General features: G+C 40.8%; 1 protein-coding gene across 1 annotated transcript; it reads right to left on the bottom strand.

Moving 5' to 3' along the window:
• Window positions 1–13,995: 13,995 nt before the first annotated feature.
• Window positions 13,996–15,536, bottom strand: LOC144824256 (uncharacterized). The gene is made up of 2 exons (XM_078683397.1): window positions 14,673–15,536; window positions 13,996–14,100 (listed from the first exon to the last, which is right to left on the bottom strand). The coding sequence occupies exons 1-2, from the start codon at window positions 15,534–15,536 to the stop codon at window positions 13,996–13,998; spliced, it is 969 nt and encodes a 322-aa protein (XP_078539523.1).
• Between the last annotated feature and the right edge of the window lie 4,602 nt (window positions 15,537–20,138).

The following is a 20,138-nucleotide window of genomic DNA, read 5'->3' as shown; positions in this document are numbered from 1 at the left end:
TTTTGTTCTCACCGAGTCTCCTGGTAACAGATCATGAGCTTGTTCCTTCTCTTTGGTAATCACTTCAGTTCCCACCTGATGGAACACAGAAGTCACCATGTCAGATAGGTTCCTGCAGTACTCCAATATGACGCTATCATTAATGCTCATTAATTTATCAACTGGTACAAATGCTTGTCTCATGACTCTGCCCATGACAATTTGATGGGGACTTAAACCTGTTTTTCTATCTGGAGTACTTCTCAAAGACATCAAAACAAGTGGAAGTGCATCAGTCCACTTCATTCCTGTAGCTAAACACATTTTTGCTATTCTATTTTTGATTGTGCCATTTACTTGCTCAATAACACCTGATGCTTCTGGTCTGTAGGCACAATGTAACTTTTGCTTTATGTTCAATGCTTCACAAATCAATTTTAGCAATCTGTTTTCAAAATGTGTTCCACGATCAGTCTCGACCGTCACCGGAAATCCATACCTTGGTATGATTTCTCTTAAAAGCAATTTTGCCACAGTAACTGAATCATTGTGACGAGTTGGGAATGCTTCCACCCATCTTGAAAACAGACAGATTATCACTAAAACATATCTTAACTTGTTATGAGGTGGCATGTCAATGAAATCCATTTGTAATCTGGTAAAAGGACCACCCTCCCGTCCTATGGTTCCCATGCTCACAACTGTTTTTCTGTTAGGATCAATCTGCTGACAGATTAAGCATCTCTGACAAAAAGATTCTGCAATTAATCTGAATTTTGGATTGTACCATGTTTGCCTAAACAATCTGATCATTGAATCTCTTCCAATATGTCCTGGACCATGATACATTCGAGCCATGTCAGCAATCATGCTATCTGGCATAACTGGTCTGTCATCTTTGTAAACCCAAATCTCATCTTCTTCCCTCTGTCTGCAACCTGCTTTTAAACATGTGTCATTTTCCTCATCACCTGCCTCATCTTGTAAATATTTTACCCCTTGCCATGTCTCAACTACAGATGTTAGCATAAGTGAGTTCAAAACATGTTCATTGTCTTTTTCCCGATTAATGGACATATTATTTTTCGCACAAAATTTCGCAATCTCATCAGCATAAGCAGTTCCTTTTGTCATGTAATTGTCACCTTTCTTGTGAGCTGTGCATTTTACAACAGCAATCTTCTCTGGTAGCTGAATACCATCGATCAACCTTTTGATCAATTTTGCATTCCTGATAGGAGTTCCCGCAGAAGTTAAATAACCTCTTTGAGACCAGAGCTGGCCATAGTCATGGACTACGCCATACCCATACTGACTATCAGTCACTATGGTAACTTTTAACTCCTTTCCTTTTTCTCATGCACGAATCAAAGCAATCAATTCTGCTACTTGAGCGGAACGAATTCCTTTGAGACAAGAGGCCTCAACTACATCTGCAACTGTGCAAACAGAATATGCTGCACTCAGAACACCTTCATCTGTTCTTAAGCATGAACCATCAACAAAATAAACATAATCTGATTCTGTTAATGGGACATCTTTTATGTCCTGCCTGGGTTTAGTGCAAAATTCTAATACATCCAAGCATTCATGATCAATATCATTTTCATTTCTGATTTCTGTTACAGTACCATCAGGCAATAATGTGGAAGGATTTAAATTCACACATCTTGCAATCGATACATTATCTGATCCAAGGATAACTTTTTCATATTTTGTTAACCTGTTACTTGTCAAATGCTGTGTTTTGCTTCTGGTGAGAAGAATTTCAACTGAATTGGGTACATACACTTTTGCAGGGAATCCCATTATTATTCATTCACTTTGTTCTAAGCTTACACTTGTTGCAGCCACTGCTTTTAAGCAGCCTGGTAATGCTTTTGCAACAGGATCAAGAACAGCTGAGAAATATGCTATTGGCTTTCTCAGTCTTCCGTGTCTCTGAATCAGAACTGATAATGCACATCCTTCTCTTTCACTGCAATACAGCTCACACTCCTTATCGTAGTCTGGCATTCCCAATGCTGGTGCTTCACACAAACTTTTCTTCAACAGCTCAAAAGCTTCTAACTCAGTACCTGTTAGGGTAATCGGGTCTTTTATGTCTGCTTTTGTCAATCTCTGCAATGGTTTTGCAATTACTGAAAATCCACTAATCCATTGACGACAATAACCTACCATTCCTAAAAACATTCTGACCTGTCTCTGTGTTTTTGGAGGTTGCATTGCCTGAATCATTTTAATTCTTTCAGTTGTTACTTGCTTAATTCCTTTTGCAATTCTGTGACCAAGATATTTCACTTCTTGTTTGCAAAACTGTAATTTTGCAGGAGACACTTTATGTCCCTCATCTGCCAAATGATTTAAAAGAATAATGGTATCTGTCACACAGTTATCTCGTGTTTTTGCAGCTACAAGGAGATCATCAATATACTGCACTAACGTTGATTTTCCAGGTAAATCTAGATTTTCCAAGGATTTCTTTAACAACTGATTAAAAATAGATGGACTCTCTGTATACCCTTGAGGGATACGACACCATGCCAGAATACGGTCTTGGAACCTGAACGCAAAAATTTGCTGGCTTTCTGGATGCAATGGAACAGTAAAGAATGCGTTACAAAGATCTATAACTGTATACCATTCTGCATCATGCGGAATCTGATATAAAATTACCGCTGGGTTTGGCACAACTGGGCAACATGGAACAACTATTTGGTTAACCTTTCTCAGGTCTTGAACAATTCTGAAAGATCCATTTGGCTTTTTAATTCCCATAATCGGTGAATTGCATGGACTGCTTTCAATTTCTTTCAGAACACCTTGTTTTATGAATTTGTCAATTACAGGTATAACACCTTCAATAACTTCTGCTTTCATTTTATACTGAGGAATGTTTGGATAATCTACTCCTTTTTTACTGATATTTTTACTGGGTCTACATTTTTCATCATACCCATTTCATTTCCAGTCAAATCCCAAATTTTATCATTGACTGCCTCTTTTAATTCTTCAGGTAGATCATTTTTATCAAATACAGGAAATAATTTATTTTCTTCTGCTTCAACCATTAACATTGTTAACTTGTAAAGCTCATCTTCTTCCTGAGTTTGGAGCTCAATACCATCCGGTGAGCAATATATTTTACAATTCATCTTACAAAGTATGTCCCTTCCTAACAAGTTTACAGGACTGCTGTTACAAACTACAATTCTATGCTTGTCCTTAAATTTACCAATTTCAACTTCAACTGGTTCTGTTAAATCTGTTTTAATTTGTTGATTAGCTACTCCAACTACTTGGATCTTGTCCCCGGAGAGAGGCAGGTTTTCTATTTCCACTGATCTAACAGTAGAACGGGTAGCACCAGTGTCCACTAGAATAGTGATTTCTACATCATTCACTTTACCATTTACAAATGGACCAGCCTGATCTACCTCAAGAGTGGCTCCAAGCACACACTCTTCCTCCTCTCTCGGGCACCGTCATAAGTAATCCTCAGAATCACTTCCTCCATTATCTTTCAACCAATACTGTTGAGAAACATTTGACACATTCACTCTTGGCGATCTGTTTACCTGTTCATCTCCGCAGAATCCTGTTTCTGAATTGAACCTCTGCACATTTACACAGTTTGGAAGTGGGGGTTGTGGTATTTGACTTTGCTGATTCACTACCTGTCGCTGTAGCTGTTGCTGCAGATTTATCTCATTCTGCATCTGTGGATTTAATGATGCATTTTTAAAATTTCTTGGCGGATTCTTACATTCGCGCTTCCAGTGTCCAATTTAGCCGCAATTAAAACATGGGAGCTTTTGCTTTAATTCTTCAATATTTCCCATCAATCTTGGCTTATTAAAATTACCTTTAAATTTCCCTTGATTCTGATTAACATTTTTGTTTTCCAGAGTTGCTATTTGCTGTTCAGCCACTTTCACCTGTGCCCATATAGCTTTTTCTTTTAACTTCTTTTGTTTAGCATCTATTTCATCACTACAGTATTTTGCTTTTCTCAAAATGTCATCCACTGAGAGCGATTGCCAACCAACTATTCCATTTCTTATCATTTCACCAATTTCAGGTCTTAAGCCATATACAAACCTGTATATAAAATGGCTCATATCCTTTCACTCAATTTTTCATAACCACTGTATTGTTTAAATACTAGCAGTAATCTTTCATAAAATGAATGTACTGATTCTTTTGGCTCTTGATTTGTTCTATCTATTTTAACCCAATCTACTTCTTTCGGGGGAATCTTGTTTTTCAACCACACAATTACCTTATCATACAGATTCATAACATCTGATGAAGGAGCACCTGTTACCTTATCTCGAGCAGGTTCTTCTTTCGGCCAATCTATAGAAATATTACATTCTGTCCAAAGATCCGATGGGACAACTATGTCAAAGAATCCATCAAGATCAATCCACAGAACCTTTGAAATTTTAACAAATCTGTCTACTTGTCGATACCATTCCACAGGTTTTTCTCTCAGCCGAGGAAAATCATTTGTGAACAGTAAAATATCCTGTCTTGTCCATGGAACATGCACATACCCTCCTCCTGGTATTTCTCTCATTGGAAACTCATTTGCTATTTCTCCTCTTTCTCTTTTTTCTTCCTCTCTTTTCTTTGTCCATTTTACTCTCCATTTACTTAATTCACCCAATCTTTTTAGAAACACAATTAAATCTTTTATATGAATAATTCTTCCAGTGGTATTCATGTTTTCAATGTCTTTTTCAGAGACGTCCACTCTATAATGTTTCAGCAAATTTTTCTGTCTACTTAAATCTACTTCTAATTCAGAAGCCATTTCCTCCAATTGATCATATTTCGTTTTCGTTTTCCATTGTATGCTTTTACAAATAAATAATAATTCATCATCCTGATATGCTTTCAAACTGTCAGTTCCAATTGTTCCAATTATTAATTCCTCCAAATCCGCTTTCAGTTTTGCAACATAAAGCAATTTAATTTCTGGGCTTTGTGGTGTATTCGTTAAATCTATTTTACTCATGTTCTTTTCTGGAGTTACAGGATCAGATTCTGCACCAAATGGAGTTTTACATGGCGAACCATGATTAAAAGTTAAATCAGGCATCATTGTTTTCTCTCGGTGAATTTCAGATAAATCTGAATAAAAGTTTTCAGCCACTTTCTGAATTTCTGCATTTAATGGAACAGTCAAAGCTGAATGTCTAACTTCTCTTTGATCAAATACTGGAAGAACAGGCCCAATCGTTACTGGTACTGTTACTGCTTCCATGCTTTTAGTTAACTGCTGTATTAATTCATCTTTTGTTCGGAAATATTCTGAGATATTTGGTAATTTCTCACATCTTTCTGTTCTCATTACATTTCTTGGGGTTTCATTTCTATGAACTGGGGTTTCAGCATAATTTCTGTTTTCCCCTGATATACTAGAATTAGATCTTGTTTCTATTCTTTCAGGAGTTTTTTCACTACTCTGATTTAATCTGGGTGGTACTTCATCAATAATTTCTCTTGGAGGAGCACTTGGGGAAGTTCTTGGTGGAACCATTGAGGAAGACCATGAACAAGCTGGTTGATAAGGTGGCGGCTTTGGTTTTGTAACATAAATTTCTTCTAAAACTGCATCTTCTAAATCACTTTCTTCTCCAATATTATTTTTCTTTTGAGTATCCCTTTGATCAGTTGCCTCACCAAATCTCGCTGGATATAAACCATCACACATATCTCCACGTCTCCATCGACGCATTCTATCCTGATGTGTTTCTCTATTTAAATCTAGTCCTCCATACCTTAATACTCCTTTACTTTCTCGTTGTAATTCAAACATTTCATCCTCCCATTCAACTAGAGCTTCAAATTGAGTAGGTCTAGGTCTTGGTACAAGAGCCATCATTTTTTCTCTTAAGTTTTTCAAAACCGTAATGTTAAATGATCCATCTTCCGGCCATGCTAATACACCATCATTTTTAGTATATTCCATCCAATTCTCAATCCAAAGACTGTATGATAACCATATTCACCTAACATATAAGCTGCAGGTGTTTTGTACTTATGAATTAATCTTCCACCTCGCGTTTCAATTTTCTTGTCAGGTTTCAATTTAGTTTTCAATTTCTGAAACCAAGAAAGCTTCTTTTTCTCCTTAATGTAATAATAATCCATGTTTTAAAACTGTTTCCCTTGCTTCGGTAAAGATCGTAACAAGGAAGTTGGTATTCCTTCGCACCAGCCAATCCGTGCGCGAAACTCACTAACAAGCCAATCAGGTTAAGCTACGTCACTGTCCTGCTCAACCAATAGAATTACTGCTTTCAGAAAGAGCCAATCAGCTGCAAGCCTGTCTAGTCACATGAGCCAATCAGTGCACGGTCACTGTGACGTTTGCTAGCCAATCACAGCGCGACACTAGTGACGTATACTGCCGCTGCAGCTTCGGACAGAGAAGCTTCGCTCCTTAAACTAACCCCTCCTTTACAAAATATTTTCACAGCGCCATTTTAACGAATCTTTTCAATGGAATTCAGTTAGTAACTCCACAAAAACAAACCATTTGTCTGTTTCACTAAATAAAGTGATAGCTTTTACAGTCACTCAAGTATTCTTTTGCGTGAAATAGACAACGCTATTTTCACTGAATATTTTAAATTCATTGATAAAGTAAGGCTACTCTACCCTTCTAACAAGTAATAACAAACTTGTTTCTTCTCTGAATGCACATATAGTGACAATTCAAAGTTAGACTTGATCATATATTACAGAATCATTTACGCACATTCAAATGGAAGGATCCCTAACCATGCAAACCTAAATCTAGGTAGGACTTTAACCCACGCTAGAAATCTTCACTCGCCAGTAAGATAGACGACATTTCCTTACCCTTCACTCAAGCTTGGATAAAATCAATTACTCTATTCACAGTGAGTTTTAAAACAGGACATCAGTCCCTATACTCGAAAGTTACAATTTCATAGACAATCCTCACTATGCATTCTACCTTACACACCTAAAATCCCTAAACTTGTGCTGTACGTCCACAATACTAGTGATACATGACAATATAACTATTTTGAAACAGAACAAATGCACTGTGCAACTTCACCTGTTACACTACTCTTGCCGGCACAACTAGGAATTTTCACACTGCTGTAAAAAACCTTTCGACTACATAACACAACTGAACAAACTCAACATATGTTAAACATCGATCCTATGTATTTACCATGTAGCATGTCTGTTACCATAGTAACCGTAACTCTGCTACCAAGGAATTGATCCAGCGCCCCTAATGAAAAACTGTCTCACCAACGCTACCCAACACCACAATACTTACCATTAATCATAAATCACTAATAAGGCCCATAAACCTACGAGACAATTTCTGGGCGTCTGAATCATGTGACTTAATTAATCAGATCTATTCACAAACTATTTACAATTTTATATACAACTGCAGTATACCTTTACTCACCATGGTTTTAAGCATTTAACATTTTAATTAAGCCACTTAGGCAAATGGATCAACTAATGGTAACTAGACCATGAATAAACAAGACAAGCTTGTCGTTTCAAAATCTAATTTAATTATACCTTTTATTCAAGAAAGAGCATTTTATTATGAATCTTTATTTAATTAGCAATAAGAAAGCAGTAAGCATGAATTAAAGCAAAATAAGAGTTTCCATTCCCTCAAACTATTTCCCTGACTATTCACTCTTCACCTAGGAAGGATAAATCAATTATGACTGCTGTCCTTACGTGCGCCAAAATGTCCAACAGCACGTCACGTCATTCAGGAATCGGAAAACGAGAAGCAGCACCCTCCTGCCCATGAGGTCAGGTTTTATACCTTTCTATCTAACTAAACTTTCTACAAAATATATAATTTCTCAAAAATCCACGCCGCTCATTGGCTGAGCCATGTCAGTCCACGATTAAAGCGTTATGTCATCTCCATTTCAACACCAAAATCAGGCTTTTCTTAAGCCCCATTGTCCTCTGCTTTCGTGACATTCGGCTTCCTCGAATGTGTTACTTTTCACTCGAGTTACAGTTCAACTTCCTTGCCTTGGCAATCTTGCCGGTTTCCTGTCCTTGAGCCTTTCTCCAAGAATACGGTTAGCACAATTTTAACTGCATTTTTCTAACAAAAGAATGTCATCGTGGTAAAAGTTTTCCACTTCTGAATATGTGCGAGGCTCTTCTCTGGACAAGATTCGAAACACCATTTTTCTTAGCATGCCATAGGCCTCACTCGGAAACTATTATTTAAACAAACACAAGACATCAATTAATTAGAGAATTGAGACCCATTCTGTTACCCACCCCCTTTGCTAATTATTAACTCGTTAATTTATGTTACCTAGCTGAGCACACAAAGCAGCGTTCATATCTACCTTCTTCTTTTAGGCCACAAGGAATCTCCACGAGCTTTTGTCACAGAAAAGACATAACATAAGCACACATAATAAACACATGCTATTAGTTAGGCAGCCGCATTTAATACTGACAAAGACAATAGACAGAGTTATTTTTTTTTATTTTTTTACGTACTTGCAACTTAGAGCACATAAGTTAGTCCCTCGTGTTTCTTGTGTAAATGCATTTTAAAACTAAGTTGATTAATAATTCACCACATACACATTAATACTGTTATAATTATTATGGAAGTTTAACTTTGCGAGTTTGAACAAAATATCATTCAGTACCTCGCTCCATCACCGACATCCTGTGATTCTGGGCAAATCACTTTACCTCCCTGTACCTTAAATGAAAAAAACGAAATGGAAAAATAAAGAAAACAAAGAAAGCCATAAAAAATTAAAGTGTCCTTGTGTGTCACGCTACTTAATTTACTATCAAATTATCATAATTGTTTCAGAATTCAGAATCATCTTACAAACAATGTGGGCCTTTGTACAGTGTCATTTTTGTATATGTTCACGGTTTGAGCACTGTGTCATCTGCATTACCATTACATATTGCACTGTGTTCCTACAAAGTAAGTTAGTTATTTGTGGAAACCAAGAGAGAAGTGTTCTGTACTCATTTTTGGTATTATTTGATAATAGATCAATGATTCCATTACAACGTTGTGTACCTCGAAAGTATGAGATGTACTGTGATAAGTGAGTCTCATGGGACAATTGTTGCATTCTTCTATTGCTCATGTGTGTTCAGTAGTAGAGCCTGTCCTAACACCTTTTCTCACCATCTCATGTTTTTACACACCTACACTTTCCACACAGGAGATAGGATTATGCCTCAGACGTGCACTTCTAATTTGGTGCCGGGGCCTCTTTTCTTTCCCATTCCGAAAAGCATGGCCTCCTCTTTCACGCCTTGTGTTGTGTCACTATTGTGGCTTGTGCTTTATTTTGTTGTCTCACTGTTGTGTCTGTGAGTCGTCTTAACGTACGGCCCACATGTCAGTAATGTGGCATGTCATGGCCCTACCTATTTAATACATTTCCACCTATTGGCCAGGAGCCAAGGCTCACACATGCAGCCCAGTACCCATCATCTTCCTGTATGGCTGCAATAGTATGCCAGCTTGTCTTGAACAACAGTGATGTTCTTCAGGCTGGGCCCTGGGTAATGTACTTTTCAAGGGGAACTGTGTCATTTTCTTTTTGTGTGGAGTTTTATAGCGCAAACTAGACCCGAAGGTATCATAGCGCTTTACATGAGCACCAGTTACGTAACAAACAGACACATTAATCTTTGTTAGGCACTGGGAGATTAAATGATTTGCCCAACCCCAGAATCACAGACCGTTGAGCGTCCCTGGCGAGAATCAAGCCTGGTTCCCCACCTCAGAGATCGTCACCCTAGCCGTTAGGCTACATTCTCTCAGCATCTTTAAATTGGCTACACTTGATATCTTGCATTGTCTGGTTCTGGTTATTAGTAGGTGTGCGCAAAATACATATAATTTCCAATCACGCAATTAGGTGAAATTTTGGAAAAAATAGTTCCAATCACGCAAAGTGCTTAAAATGCCAAATTTTAGCGGTATAGTACTTTATTCTCGGTCTGGGGGGAGGGTATATTTAACAAACTCAGCATAGCAAGCCACCTTGCTGCGCTAAGATAAAGGGCAGGAATGGACAGGCATTTAAGAGGGTAATGGTTGGGTGGAGAATTAATATTGTTTAGGTCGGAAGGTGATATTGTGGTGTGGGTGATATCAGTCACCATAAGCCTGAGGTCCCAGGGCTATGTGACAAAAGTCTGCAGCTCTCATGAAATATTATCTGGAGTAGTTTTGAAAGCTTGTCTTAATTTGAAAAATGTCCAATCATGTTTGCTAAAAAACCCAATAAAATTTTGATTTGCAAAAACGTAATCTTTGTGAAATTGGCGCTTGGTGTGTGTGGTACAATTTTAAGTCCTCTTCCTATTTATAGAAGATGACTGTAAGCGTTTCTCTCCCTGGTGCTTAATTAACTCTTTCACACAGTCATTGACAGTAGCAACATAAGCTTTTTATTCAGCCGTCAAAGGATAAATTGTTCAGAGAAACTCAGTAGCAATTCAACAAAGCATATCGGACACGGTCGGTGGAGTTCAGGGAAGCAGTTCTCGGATTCTCTCGTCCTTGGTCACTCTTCCTCGCAAGTCACTCGTACCGGCGTTTCCCAAAAGGCAAACAGAAAGACACTACCGTCATGAACTGTATAGATTCTTAAAGCTTTATGCATGCACCCGCCACCAATACTCCGGGCACCGGGGTTAGGGATTTCCTAAGTCGGACGAGGGGGTCGGGGCACCAGGGAATTGGGAAGTGAAGAAAAGAGTGTTCGCATGCTGCGTCCAAAACTTTACTTATGCCACCAGCCCAACAGTCCCGTGCCCTCCAACCTCCTCCTCCACCGTTCTCCCCACGTCACTTGCCTGGGGCTACGGTCCCAGGTGACCGTAGCAATGGGTATCGCGGTGTCCTGTTGCTCGGAGGGACAGCCGGATACGAGCGCGGTGTGTGTTGGGGAAACCTCCCGTAGGTCAGCTCCGCCGCTCCGTCGAGTCGCCGACTCCGTGCTTCTACTGGCTGGACTCTCCACTCTGTTTCCACGAACTTCTTCGTCTGCTGCTCTGTGCTGAGTAGGTCCGTCTCCTTCCCCACCGTTGTCCGTCGTAGCTGCCTATCCTCCGGGTCTCCAATCACCAGACGGCCCCCAGCTGAGCCAACGGTTCCCTTTTAACTCCTGTCCGGGCTTCTGTTCCTCTCGTGCGCCGTAGACTAGACCGCTTGATGCCCCTGGTTGAGGTGGACCACTGGACACCATCTTGAAGTTCCCATTAGCCTTGGTGATATGGTGCTCTCTATCACATTGCCTCTCTTCTGGAGATGGACGATTGGGCCATTCAGCTGTCGGAAATCTGGAGAGATAATCTACATTCCCTTGGAACTTTCCTGGCATATGCAGAGTCTGAAATGAAAAAGGCTGTAAGGCTAAAAACCATCTTAACACTTTAGCATTGGTTTCTTTATGGGTTGCTAACCAAGTTAGGGGAGCATGGTCGGTAACTAAAAAGAAAGTTCTGCCCAACAAATAGTACTGTAAAGATTCCATGGCCCATTTGATGGCCAAGCATTCTTTCTCCATGGTGGCATAGCGTGTCTCCCTCGGAAATAGTTTGCGACTCAGTAACAGCACTGGTTTAAGCAATGCTTGATTATCTGGTTGAGATAATACCGCTCCCAGTCCTTTATCTGAGGCGTCTGTTTGCAACACAAAAGTCTTTTTGTAATCGGGATAAGTCAAAATTGGAGCTTGGCAAAGTATAGTCTTTAGGGTTTCAAAACTCTTCTCTTGTGTTGGGCCCCACCCGATTTTTGCTCTTGAAGGTTTTCCTCTCAATAAGTCTGTGAGAGGGCTAGCCACGTCAGATAACTGGGGAATGAATCTTCGATAATATCCAACTAACCCTAGGAAAGCTCGTACTTCTTTTCTTGTGGTTGGTCGGGGAATGTTTCTGATATCTTCCAGTTTGTCAACTTGGGGTTTTAAGGTTCCTTCACTGATGGTGTAACCTAAATAATTTATCTGATGTGTACCCAAAGTGGTCTTCTTTGGATTCATAGTTAATCCTGCCTGGGCCAAGGTTTCAAATACGTTTTCTAAATGTTCTAGATGTGTTTTCCAATGCGGGCTGTATACAACAATGTCGCCCAGATAAGCCACGGCATAATTGTGATGGGTTTTTAATAATATGTCCATAAGTCTCTGAAAGGTAGCCGGGGCTCCATGTAGCCCAAATGGCATCACTTTGAATTGATATAACCCTGAGGGTGTAGAAAAGGCTGTTTTCTCTTGAGCTGTTTCCGTCAGGGGTATTTGCCAATAGCCCTTGGTTAAATCAATGGTGGACCTCACCCTAGCCTCCCCCAGTTTCTCAATTAGTTCGTCTACTCGAGGCATGGGATAATTGTCACATTTCGAATGAGCATTCACTTGGCAAAAGACAATGCAGAAACGGATGCTGCAATCCGGTTTTGGTACCAAAACTACGGGAAAACGCCAATTACTCTTGGAAGGTTCAATGATACCGGCCTGGAGCATCTTTTCTATTTCTTGTTCTACTGCCTCCCTCCTAGCCTCAGGTATTCGGTAGGGTCTCACATTCACCACTCTTCCTGGGGCGGTAACAATATCATGGGCTACCAGGGACGTCTTCCCCGGTTTTCCTGAACTAAGTTCGGGATACTGGTCAAGTAACTGTTCCAACTGTCGTTTTTCTTCTACAGATAATCGGGGACCCATGGCTGGCCGTTCCTCCTGTCCACCCCTCCCCATCTCCTGAGGTAACTCTAGTGGAGTGATGGTCACATGATTTATGGATTGGACTACCTCGGCCTCTGGGGATCCTGTACTTGGTTCTTCCCATTTCTTCAGTAAATTAATGTGGTATGTCTGCCCCACCTTGTTAGTGTGTGGTACTGCTACTCTGTATGAAACGGGTGTAACTTTCTGGGTAATGGTATATGGTCCTTGCCAGGTTGCCAATAATTTCTTATCGGAAGAAGGGAGCAAAATCAGTACTTTGTCTCCCACCCTCAGTTCCCTCAACTGGCTTGTTTTATCATACTGCTCTTTTTGTCTACTTTGTGCTTTGTCCATGTTTTGGTGGACAGTATCCCATAGTGTGGCTAAGGTTTCTTTAAGGGTCTGCATATATCCTAACAGTTGTTTCCCCTCATCCTCTTCCTCAGTCCACTGCTCGGCTGCCATGTCGAGTAAAGTACGGGGTTTTCTCCCAAACAACAACTCGAATGGGGAGAATCCCGTGATTTCTGTGCGTGTGTTCTAATGGCAAAGAGTACTAGAGGTAACTTTCTGTCCCAATCCTTCCCTGTCTCACTTATCAGCTTCTTCAGGATGGTCTTAATCGTTCGGTTGTATCTTTCCACCAAACCGTCGGTCTGGGGGTGATAGACTGCCGTTCTAATCTGTTGAACTCCCAAAAGGGAACATACTTCCTTCATGAGTTTTGCCATAAAAGGGGTTCCCTGATCTGTCAACAATTCCAACGGAAATCCTACTCGGGAGAAGAACTATATCATAGCCTGAGCCACAGTTAGCGTAGTCATGCTGGTCAGAGGTATAGCCTCCGGATATCTTGTTGCATAGTCTACTAGCACTAAGATATATTGATGTCCTCTGGCTGAAGGAATTAACGGACCTACCAAGTCCATCCCTACATGCTGAAATGGTACATCGATAATGGGTAAGGGACAAAGGGGTACTTTCTTGTCTCTGGAAGGATTTACCAACTGACATTTTGGACATGTAGCACAAAACCTAGCAGTTTCTCTATACACCCCCGGCCAGTAAAATCGATCCAGCAAATATTTCAAAGTTAATTCCTGTCCGTAGTGACCCCCACCCGTCTGGTTGTGTGCTAATTGCAAAGCTTGTTCTCGAAAGGCTACGGGTACCAATAACTGTTCTACTTTTCCAGTTGCTCCTTCACTTACTCGATACAGTAACCCTTGTTTTATACAAAAATAGGGTCCTACCTTCTCTGAGTCATTCTCTTGCACTTGATTCCAGGCATTCGTGAGGGTGCTGTCATCTTTCTGAGCTGTACGGAAGCTTCATGCAGGAGTGTCTCCATGCTCTGGGGAAGAAAGTAAACATGAAGCAAAAGACTGACAGGCATTGTTATATCGCTCTTTGTCTCTTCTCTTTTCATTTTTTGAACTAGGTTTTCACCAGAAAATGGAGCCTCCTGTAGCCATTCCGCTCTGGCTTCTTGTTCCGAGGCTTCCATTAGATAGTCATGAAATTTGGGCAGGTCTGTTCCTAACAAAATATTCTCAGGAAGTCGGGAACTACTCCCACTCTCCGGACTTGTGGATAACCGTCTATTTCAAGCAAGACTTCGGCTAAAGGATATTCCTTAACGTCTCCATGAACACATGACACTAGAACAGTTTCTCCCTCACTTAGAGAATTCAGGGGTACCAAATCTTGTACTACTACTGTGTGGTGGCATCCGGTGTCTAGCAAAGCATCAATAGGTTTCCCATTTAATCGGATAGTTTTCTTGTACGTTTTCCTACATAGACCTGTAACCAAAACTCTCCCTCGGGACCAACCCACTTCCATTGGCTCGGATCCATCATTGTTTAAGGGACAGTTTCTTGATATATGTCCCCACTCTGCACATCTGAAACATTGCGGTCCTACCTGAACAGGAAAATTAGGCTTTGGGAAAGGTTTTGGTGTGGGTCTAGTGGTATTAAAGGGGCGTTTTTCTACACTATCATTGGGAGCTCGGGGTGCAGGTTTAGGAAATACTATGGGGGCTCTCCCAGTAGAGGCTTTGAAGTCTGGAGACCTGTGATAAGCACAAGCTAACTCGATAGCAGATTGGGATGTTAATCCAGGATGTTGCTTTAACCAGGCTCTAGTATTTGCAGGTAACGCCTCTAGATATTGTTCTAGAAAAACTTGCTCCGTAACCTCTTCCATGGTGGCAGTACTAGGTTGCAGCCACCGGCTTCCCAAATCTCTGACTCTGTAAAATAATGCTCGGGGATTGTCACCTGTAACCCAATTCTCCTTACGAAAACGGGCTCTATAATACTCTTGGTCGCACCCTAATCTTTCGAGGATTGCTTTCTTTATCTCGGGGTAAGGAGTTACTCCCGCTGGGTTAGCCGCTTGGTACGCTGCCTGTAGTTCCCCAGATAATAATGGTGCTATATATTGTCCCCACCTTTCTGCAGGCCAAGTAGCGGTGGTAGCAACCCTTTCAAAATTGGTGAAGAAGAAGTCAGGGTCTTCTCCTTCTTGGAACTTTTGTAACACACTACCGGGAATATTAGGGTGCACCCGGGCATTAGAAATTACATCTGTAAGACGAGGAATAACTGTGTCCTGAACTTTCTGGTTACTTGTTAACAATGTTGCTTGTTCTCTCAAAGCCGTTTGAAATGCCTCTCTTTCTTTTCGTGCATTCTCATTCTGTTGCTCAAACACTAATTGCAAATGTCTCTGACCTTCTGCCAGCTGTGTTATCATATCTTGCACAGTCACTGGTTGCGTCATTTTGTATCAAATGGCAGTATCCCACTTCTGACACCACTGTAAGCGTTTCTCTCCCAGGTGCTTAATTAACTCTTTCACACAGTCATTGACAGTAGCAACATAAGCTTTTTATTCAGCCGTCAAAGGATAAATTGTTCAGAGAAACTCAGTAGCAATTCAACAAAGCATATCGGACACGGTCGGTGGAGTTCAGGGAAGCAGTTCTCGGATTCTCTCGTCCTTGGTCACTCTTCCTCGCAAGTCACTCGTACCGGCGTTTCCCAAAAGGCAAACAGAAAGACACTACCGTCATGAACTGTATAGATTCTTAAAGCTTTATGCATGCACCCGCCACCAATACTCCGGGCACCGGGGTTAGGGATTTCCTAAGTCGGACGAGGGGGTCGGGGCACCAGGGAATTGGGAAGTGAAGAAAAGAGTGTTCGCATGCTGTGTGCAAAACTTTACTTATGCCACCAGCCCAACAGTCCCGTGCCCTCCAACCTCCTCCTCCACCGTTCTCCCCACGTCACTTGCCTGGGGCTACGGTCCCAGGTGACCGTTGCAATGGGTATCGCGGTGTCCTGTTGCTCGGAGGGACAGCCGGATACGAGCGCGGTGTGTGTTGGGGAAACCTCCCGTAGGTCAGCTCCGCCGCTCCGTCGAGTCGCCGACTCCGTGCTTCTACTGGCTGGACTCTCCACTCTGTTTCCACGAACTTTGTCGTCTGCTGCTCTGTGCTGCGTAGGTCCGTCTCCTTCCCCACCGTTGTCCGTCGTAGCTGCCTCTCCTCCGGGTCTCCAATCACCAGACGGCCCCCAGCTGAGCCAACGGTTCCCTTTTAACTCCTGTCCGGGCTTCTGTTCCTCTTGTGCGCCGTAGACTAGACCGCTTGATGCCCCTGGTTGAGGTGGACCACTGGACACCATCTTGAAGTTCCCATTAGCCTTGGTGATATGGTGCTCTCTATCACAATGACTAAAGACCATACAAGCCCAATGCTTTGGTCAAAATTAATGAAATCTCTGGTCATTTGTGAAAAGCAGTCCTCCTGTGTTCATAATTAAACATAGCTAAGGTGGGTAATTATCTCACTTTCCAACTGTGCTGTTTAATTTACTAGCATGGCTGCTACTCACAAATGGTCTGCAATACAACATTATTAAAGGTGTCCACATGGTATTTTTGCCTGTTATGGATTGGATGTTGACTTTATCAACATTTTTACTCTTGCTTACAGCCTTAACAACTAATCATGGATGAAGAGCCAGGTCCCTCCAAAAAGGCAAAGAGTAAGACTTACTACTTCCATCAAGAGTGGGAGAACAAATTTTTATTTACACAAATTAAAGACAACTGTGTATGTTTGAGACGTGGAGCAAAAGTTGCAGTGGGAAAAAAGGGCAATGTTGAGAGGCATTTTTCAACCAAGAACATGCATTTTGAGAGGAAGTTACCTAAAGGAAACAGCTGAGGTCACAAAAAGTAAACAAACTGTAATCTGCATTGCAGACACAGCAATCTTTTTTTACAAAGCTCACGAAGAAAGCCACTGCGGCAACTGAAGCATCCTTCATAGTTACTCATCACTTGATTAAGCACAAAGCAACATTTTCAGATGGAGCCGTTGTGAAGAATGCAACGCTTCTAATGGGCAACTCCTTATTCAAAGACTTTAAATATAGCCCTGAAATTATGTCTGCCTTTTCATATGTGCAGTTAGGGTCAAACACTATGGCAAGAAGGGTATCTACATTATCGACCAACATGATAGAGAAGTTAGAGCGTGATATAAAGATATGCAAATATTTTTGTCTTCAATGTGATGAATCTGTTGGTGCAAGCGATATTGCACTGTTGGCAATGTTCGTTAGAATGGTTTTTGAAGATTTTACTGATAAAGAGGAATTTTTAACTTTGTTGCCTTTGAAAACCACAACCAGAGGATCTGACATTCACAATGAGGTGAAAAATTATTTTGTGAAACAAAATGTTCCATTGAAAAAGTTAGTGGCGATAACCACTGATGGTGCACCCGCAATGATAGGGCGTCATTCTGCCTTCCTTGCCAATTGTAAAGCAGATCCAGATTTCCCTCCGTTATCGAACTACCATTGCATTATACATCAACAGGCAATATGTGCCAAGGTAATTGGGTTTGATCATGTGATGACTCCGGTTGTTAAAATTATTAATTAAATTAGTGCAAAGGCCAAGCAGCACCGAACTTTCAAGTTGTTCCTTGAAGAACTATCAGCTGAGTATGGTGACCTTTCACTGCACACTCAAATCCGATGGATTAGCAGGGGAAAAATACTGCGAAGATTCCTTTCGCTATTAACAGAAGTCAAAGCTTTTATGGAGTCTAGAAATGAAGATACCACACTGTTTTCAAACACTCAATGGTCGCTCGATTTAGCTTTTTTAACAGATGTGACAGAAAAATTAAATGTATTGAACTATGAGTTGCAAGGCAAAAACAAGACAATAACCAACATGGTAAGTTCTGTGAAAACATTCAAATCAAAACGTAACCTTTTCATACAGCATGTAGAGAAAAGAAAGATGCAGCCCTTTCCTTCTGTGCTCCAAATCCTTTCAGAAAACAAAGCTGAGGCTGAGGTCCTGTACATAGAAAAATACAGCAGCCTCCTCATCAGACTTAATCAAGAGTTTAGTGATAGATTTAGTGATTTTGAGCAACTGGAGCCCTGTGTGATGTTCGCTTCAAACCTCTTCATGGAAGTGGATGTTACTGACATTTCAGAGAAAATTAGTGTGCTTTTGAACCTTGACTCTGCCACAATGGAAATGGAGATTGTCACACTTCAAAATGACATTGAATTGAAATCAAGGCAATCTGACATTAATTTCTGGAGTCTGGTGGATGCTGAAAAGTTTGAGAACATCCACACAGATGCATTGAAACTTTTTTCCTTATTTGGCTCTACCTATCTTTGTGAATCAGCATTTTCAGATATGAACTTCATAAAATCTAAGTTTCGCACACGTCTGACTGACGAACATTTAAATGACTCCATAAGAGTTGCCCTCTTAAGCTACACCCCAGATTGCAAGGGATTAGTGGACCCCATGCAGTGTCAAGTCTCTCACTGAAATAATTTTAATGCATTCGCAATCAATACTTGTTCAATGACAGTTCCTGGTGAAATCCCAAATCTAGGTATCTGTTTCATTATGAACACCAAGATTAAAGTCGCTGCAGAGAAGAATCTTCAGCCCCCAGTTTTTTTATTACTTGAACAAAAACAAAGGAATGTGTACTGCAGGCCTGTTTTACAGACACAGGAAAAAGTAGCCGGAGAGAAGAATCTTCAGCACCTTTCCAAATTTTTATTTGCTGCGCAAGAACAAAGCAGTGTTTGCTGGAGGCCTGGTTTATTGAAAACAAGGAAAAAAGATAGCTATAGAGAAGAGAAGAATCTTCAGCATCTTTCAAAAGTGCATTTGTTACTAACAGTTGTTAGAGTTGAACAACAACAAAGCAGTGTGTACTTCAGGGTGGGTTTCAGACACCAAGAAAAAATTAGCTGGAGAGAAGAATCTTCAGCACCTTTCCAAATGTTTATTTGCTACACAAGATGAGAAAAAAGCAGTGTTTACTGGAGGCCTGGTGTATTGACATCAAGAAAAAAAAGAGCTAAAGAGAAGAATCTTCAGCATCTTTCAAAGTTCTTTTTAGTTGAAATAGAACAAAGCAATTTGTACTGCAGTCCTGGTTTATCGACACTCCTAAAAAGTAAAGGGAGCAATGAGAATACAACTACGAACATGACTGGTGCCATAAAAACCTTAAAGTCAAAACAGAACCTTCTGAAGAATTCAGAGTAGAGGACAAAATCGGTACTTTCCAATCCAAACAAAGTTGAAGTTCAGCTTATCTGGCAACTGAAAAACACAGTGATCTTGTCAAAGCTACAGTAGAAGAATCCATCTGCAATTGTGATTCAGCAAAGCTTTGCACAGGCTGACTGCCACAAACTGTAACTACTTCACTTCTATAATGACTTCTTTGGAACTGCCCCCGCCAGGCTACCAGATTACACAGCATTAGAGGACATCATACAGTTCCACATTGAAGGTAAGATTGCTTTTCCTGTTTGTTTGTTAATTGAGCTACATTACAATGATTATTTCAGTGACCGCTATTGAAAGGTCCTGATTTTGAAGCTATTATAGTGAAGGTCGTAAAGTGGTTTGACAACACAACACAAATCCAAAGTAATTCCTTTCAGTGTTTCTAGGGACCTTTAAGTACTGTGTTAAAACTACAGTATGGGGGGCTCTGAAGAAAATAGGTTTTTTAACCTTAACGTCAATGAAACTGGGCGTGGGAGGTCTCTCGGAAAAATGCGCGAGTTGCTTGGGGTTTGGTAGCTCACGACGATTTTCACTGACCAGAACTAGCTCTCACTACACAAAAGGTTGGGGACCCCTGCTATAGTCAGTGTAGGGTCTCTTCATAACTAGCGATGAAGGGACATCTAATGAAGAAAATACAAGGCATTAGGCCCATATACCGGCACAAATGCGAGAAATATGTGAAAAGGTCATGTAATAAGTAGGTACCTGAGGATGAAACTGGGCAGTCTCGTGAATTGT

The sequence above is a fragment of the Lissotriton helveticus genome, chromosome 3_1, assembly GCF_964261635.1.
Source record: "Lissotriton helveticus chromosome 3_1, aLisHel1.1, whole genome shotgun sequence".
Lineage (NCBI taxonomy): Eukaryota > Metazoa > Chordata > Amphibia > Caudata > Salamandridae > Lissotriton > Lissotriton helveticus.
The sequence above is the reverse complement of the archived record's forward strand: the minus strand, read 5'-3'. Positions and strand labels throughout refer to the sequence as shown.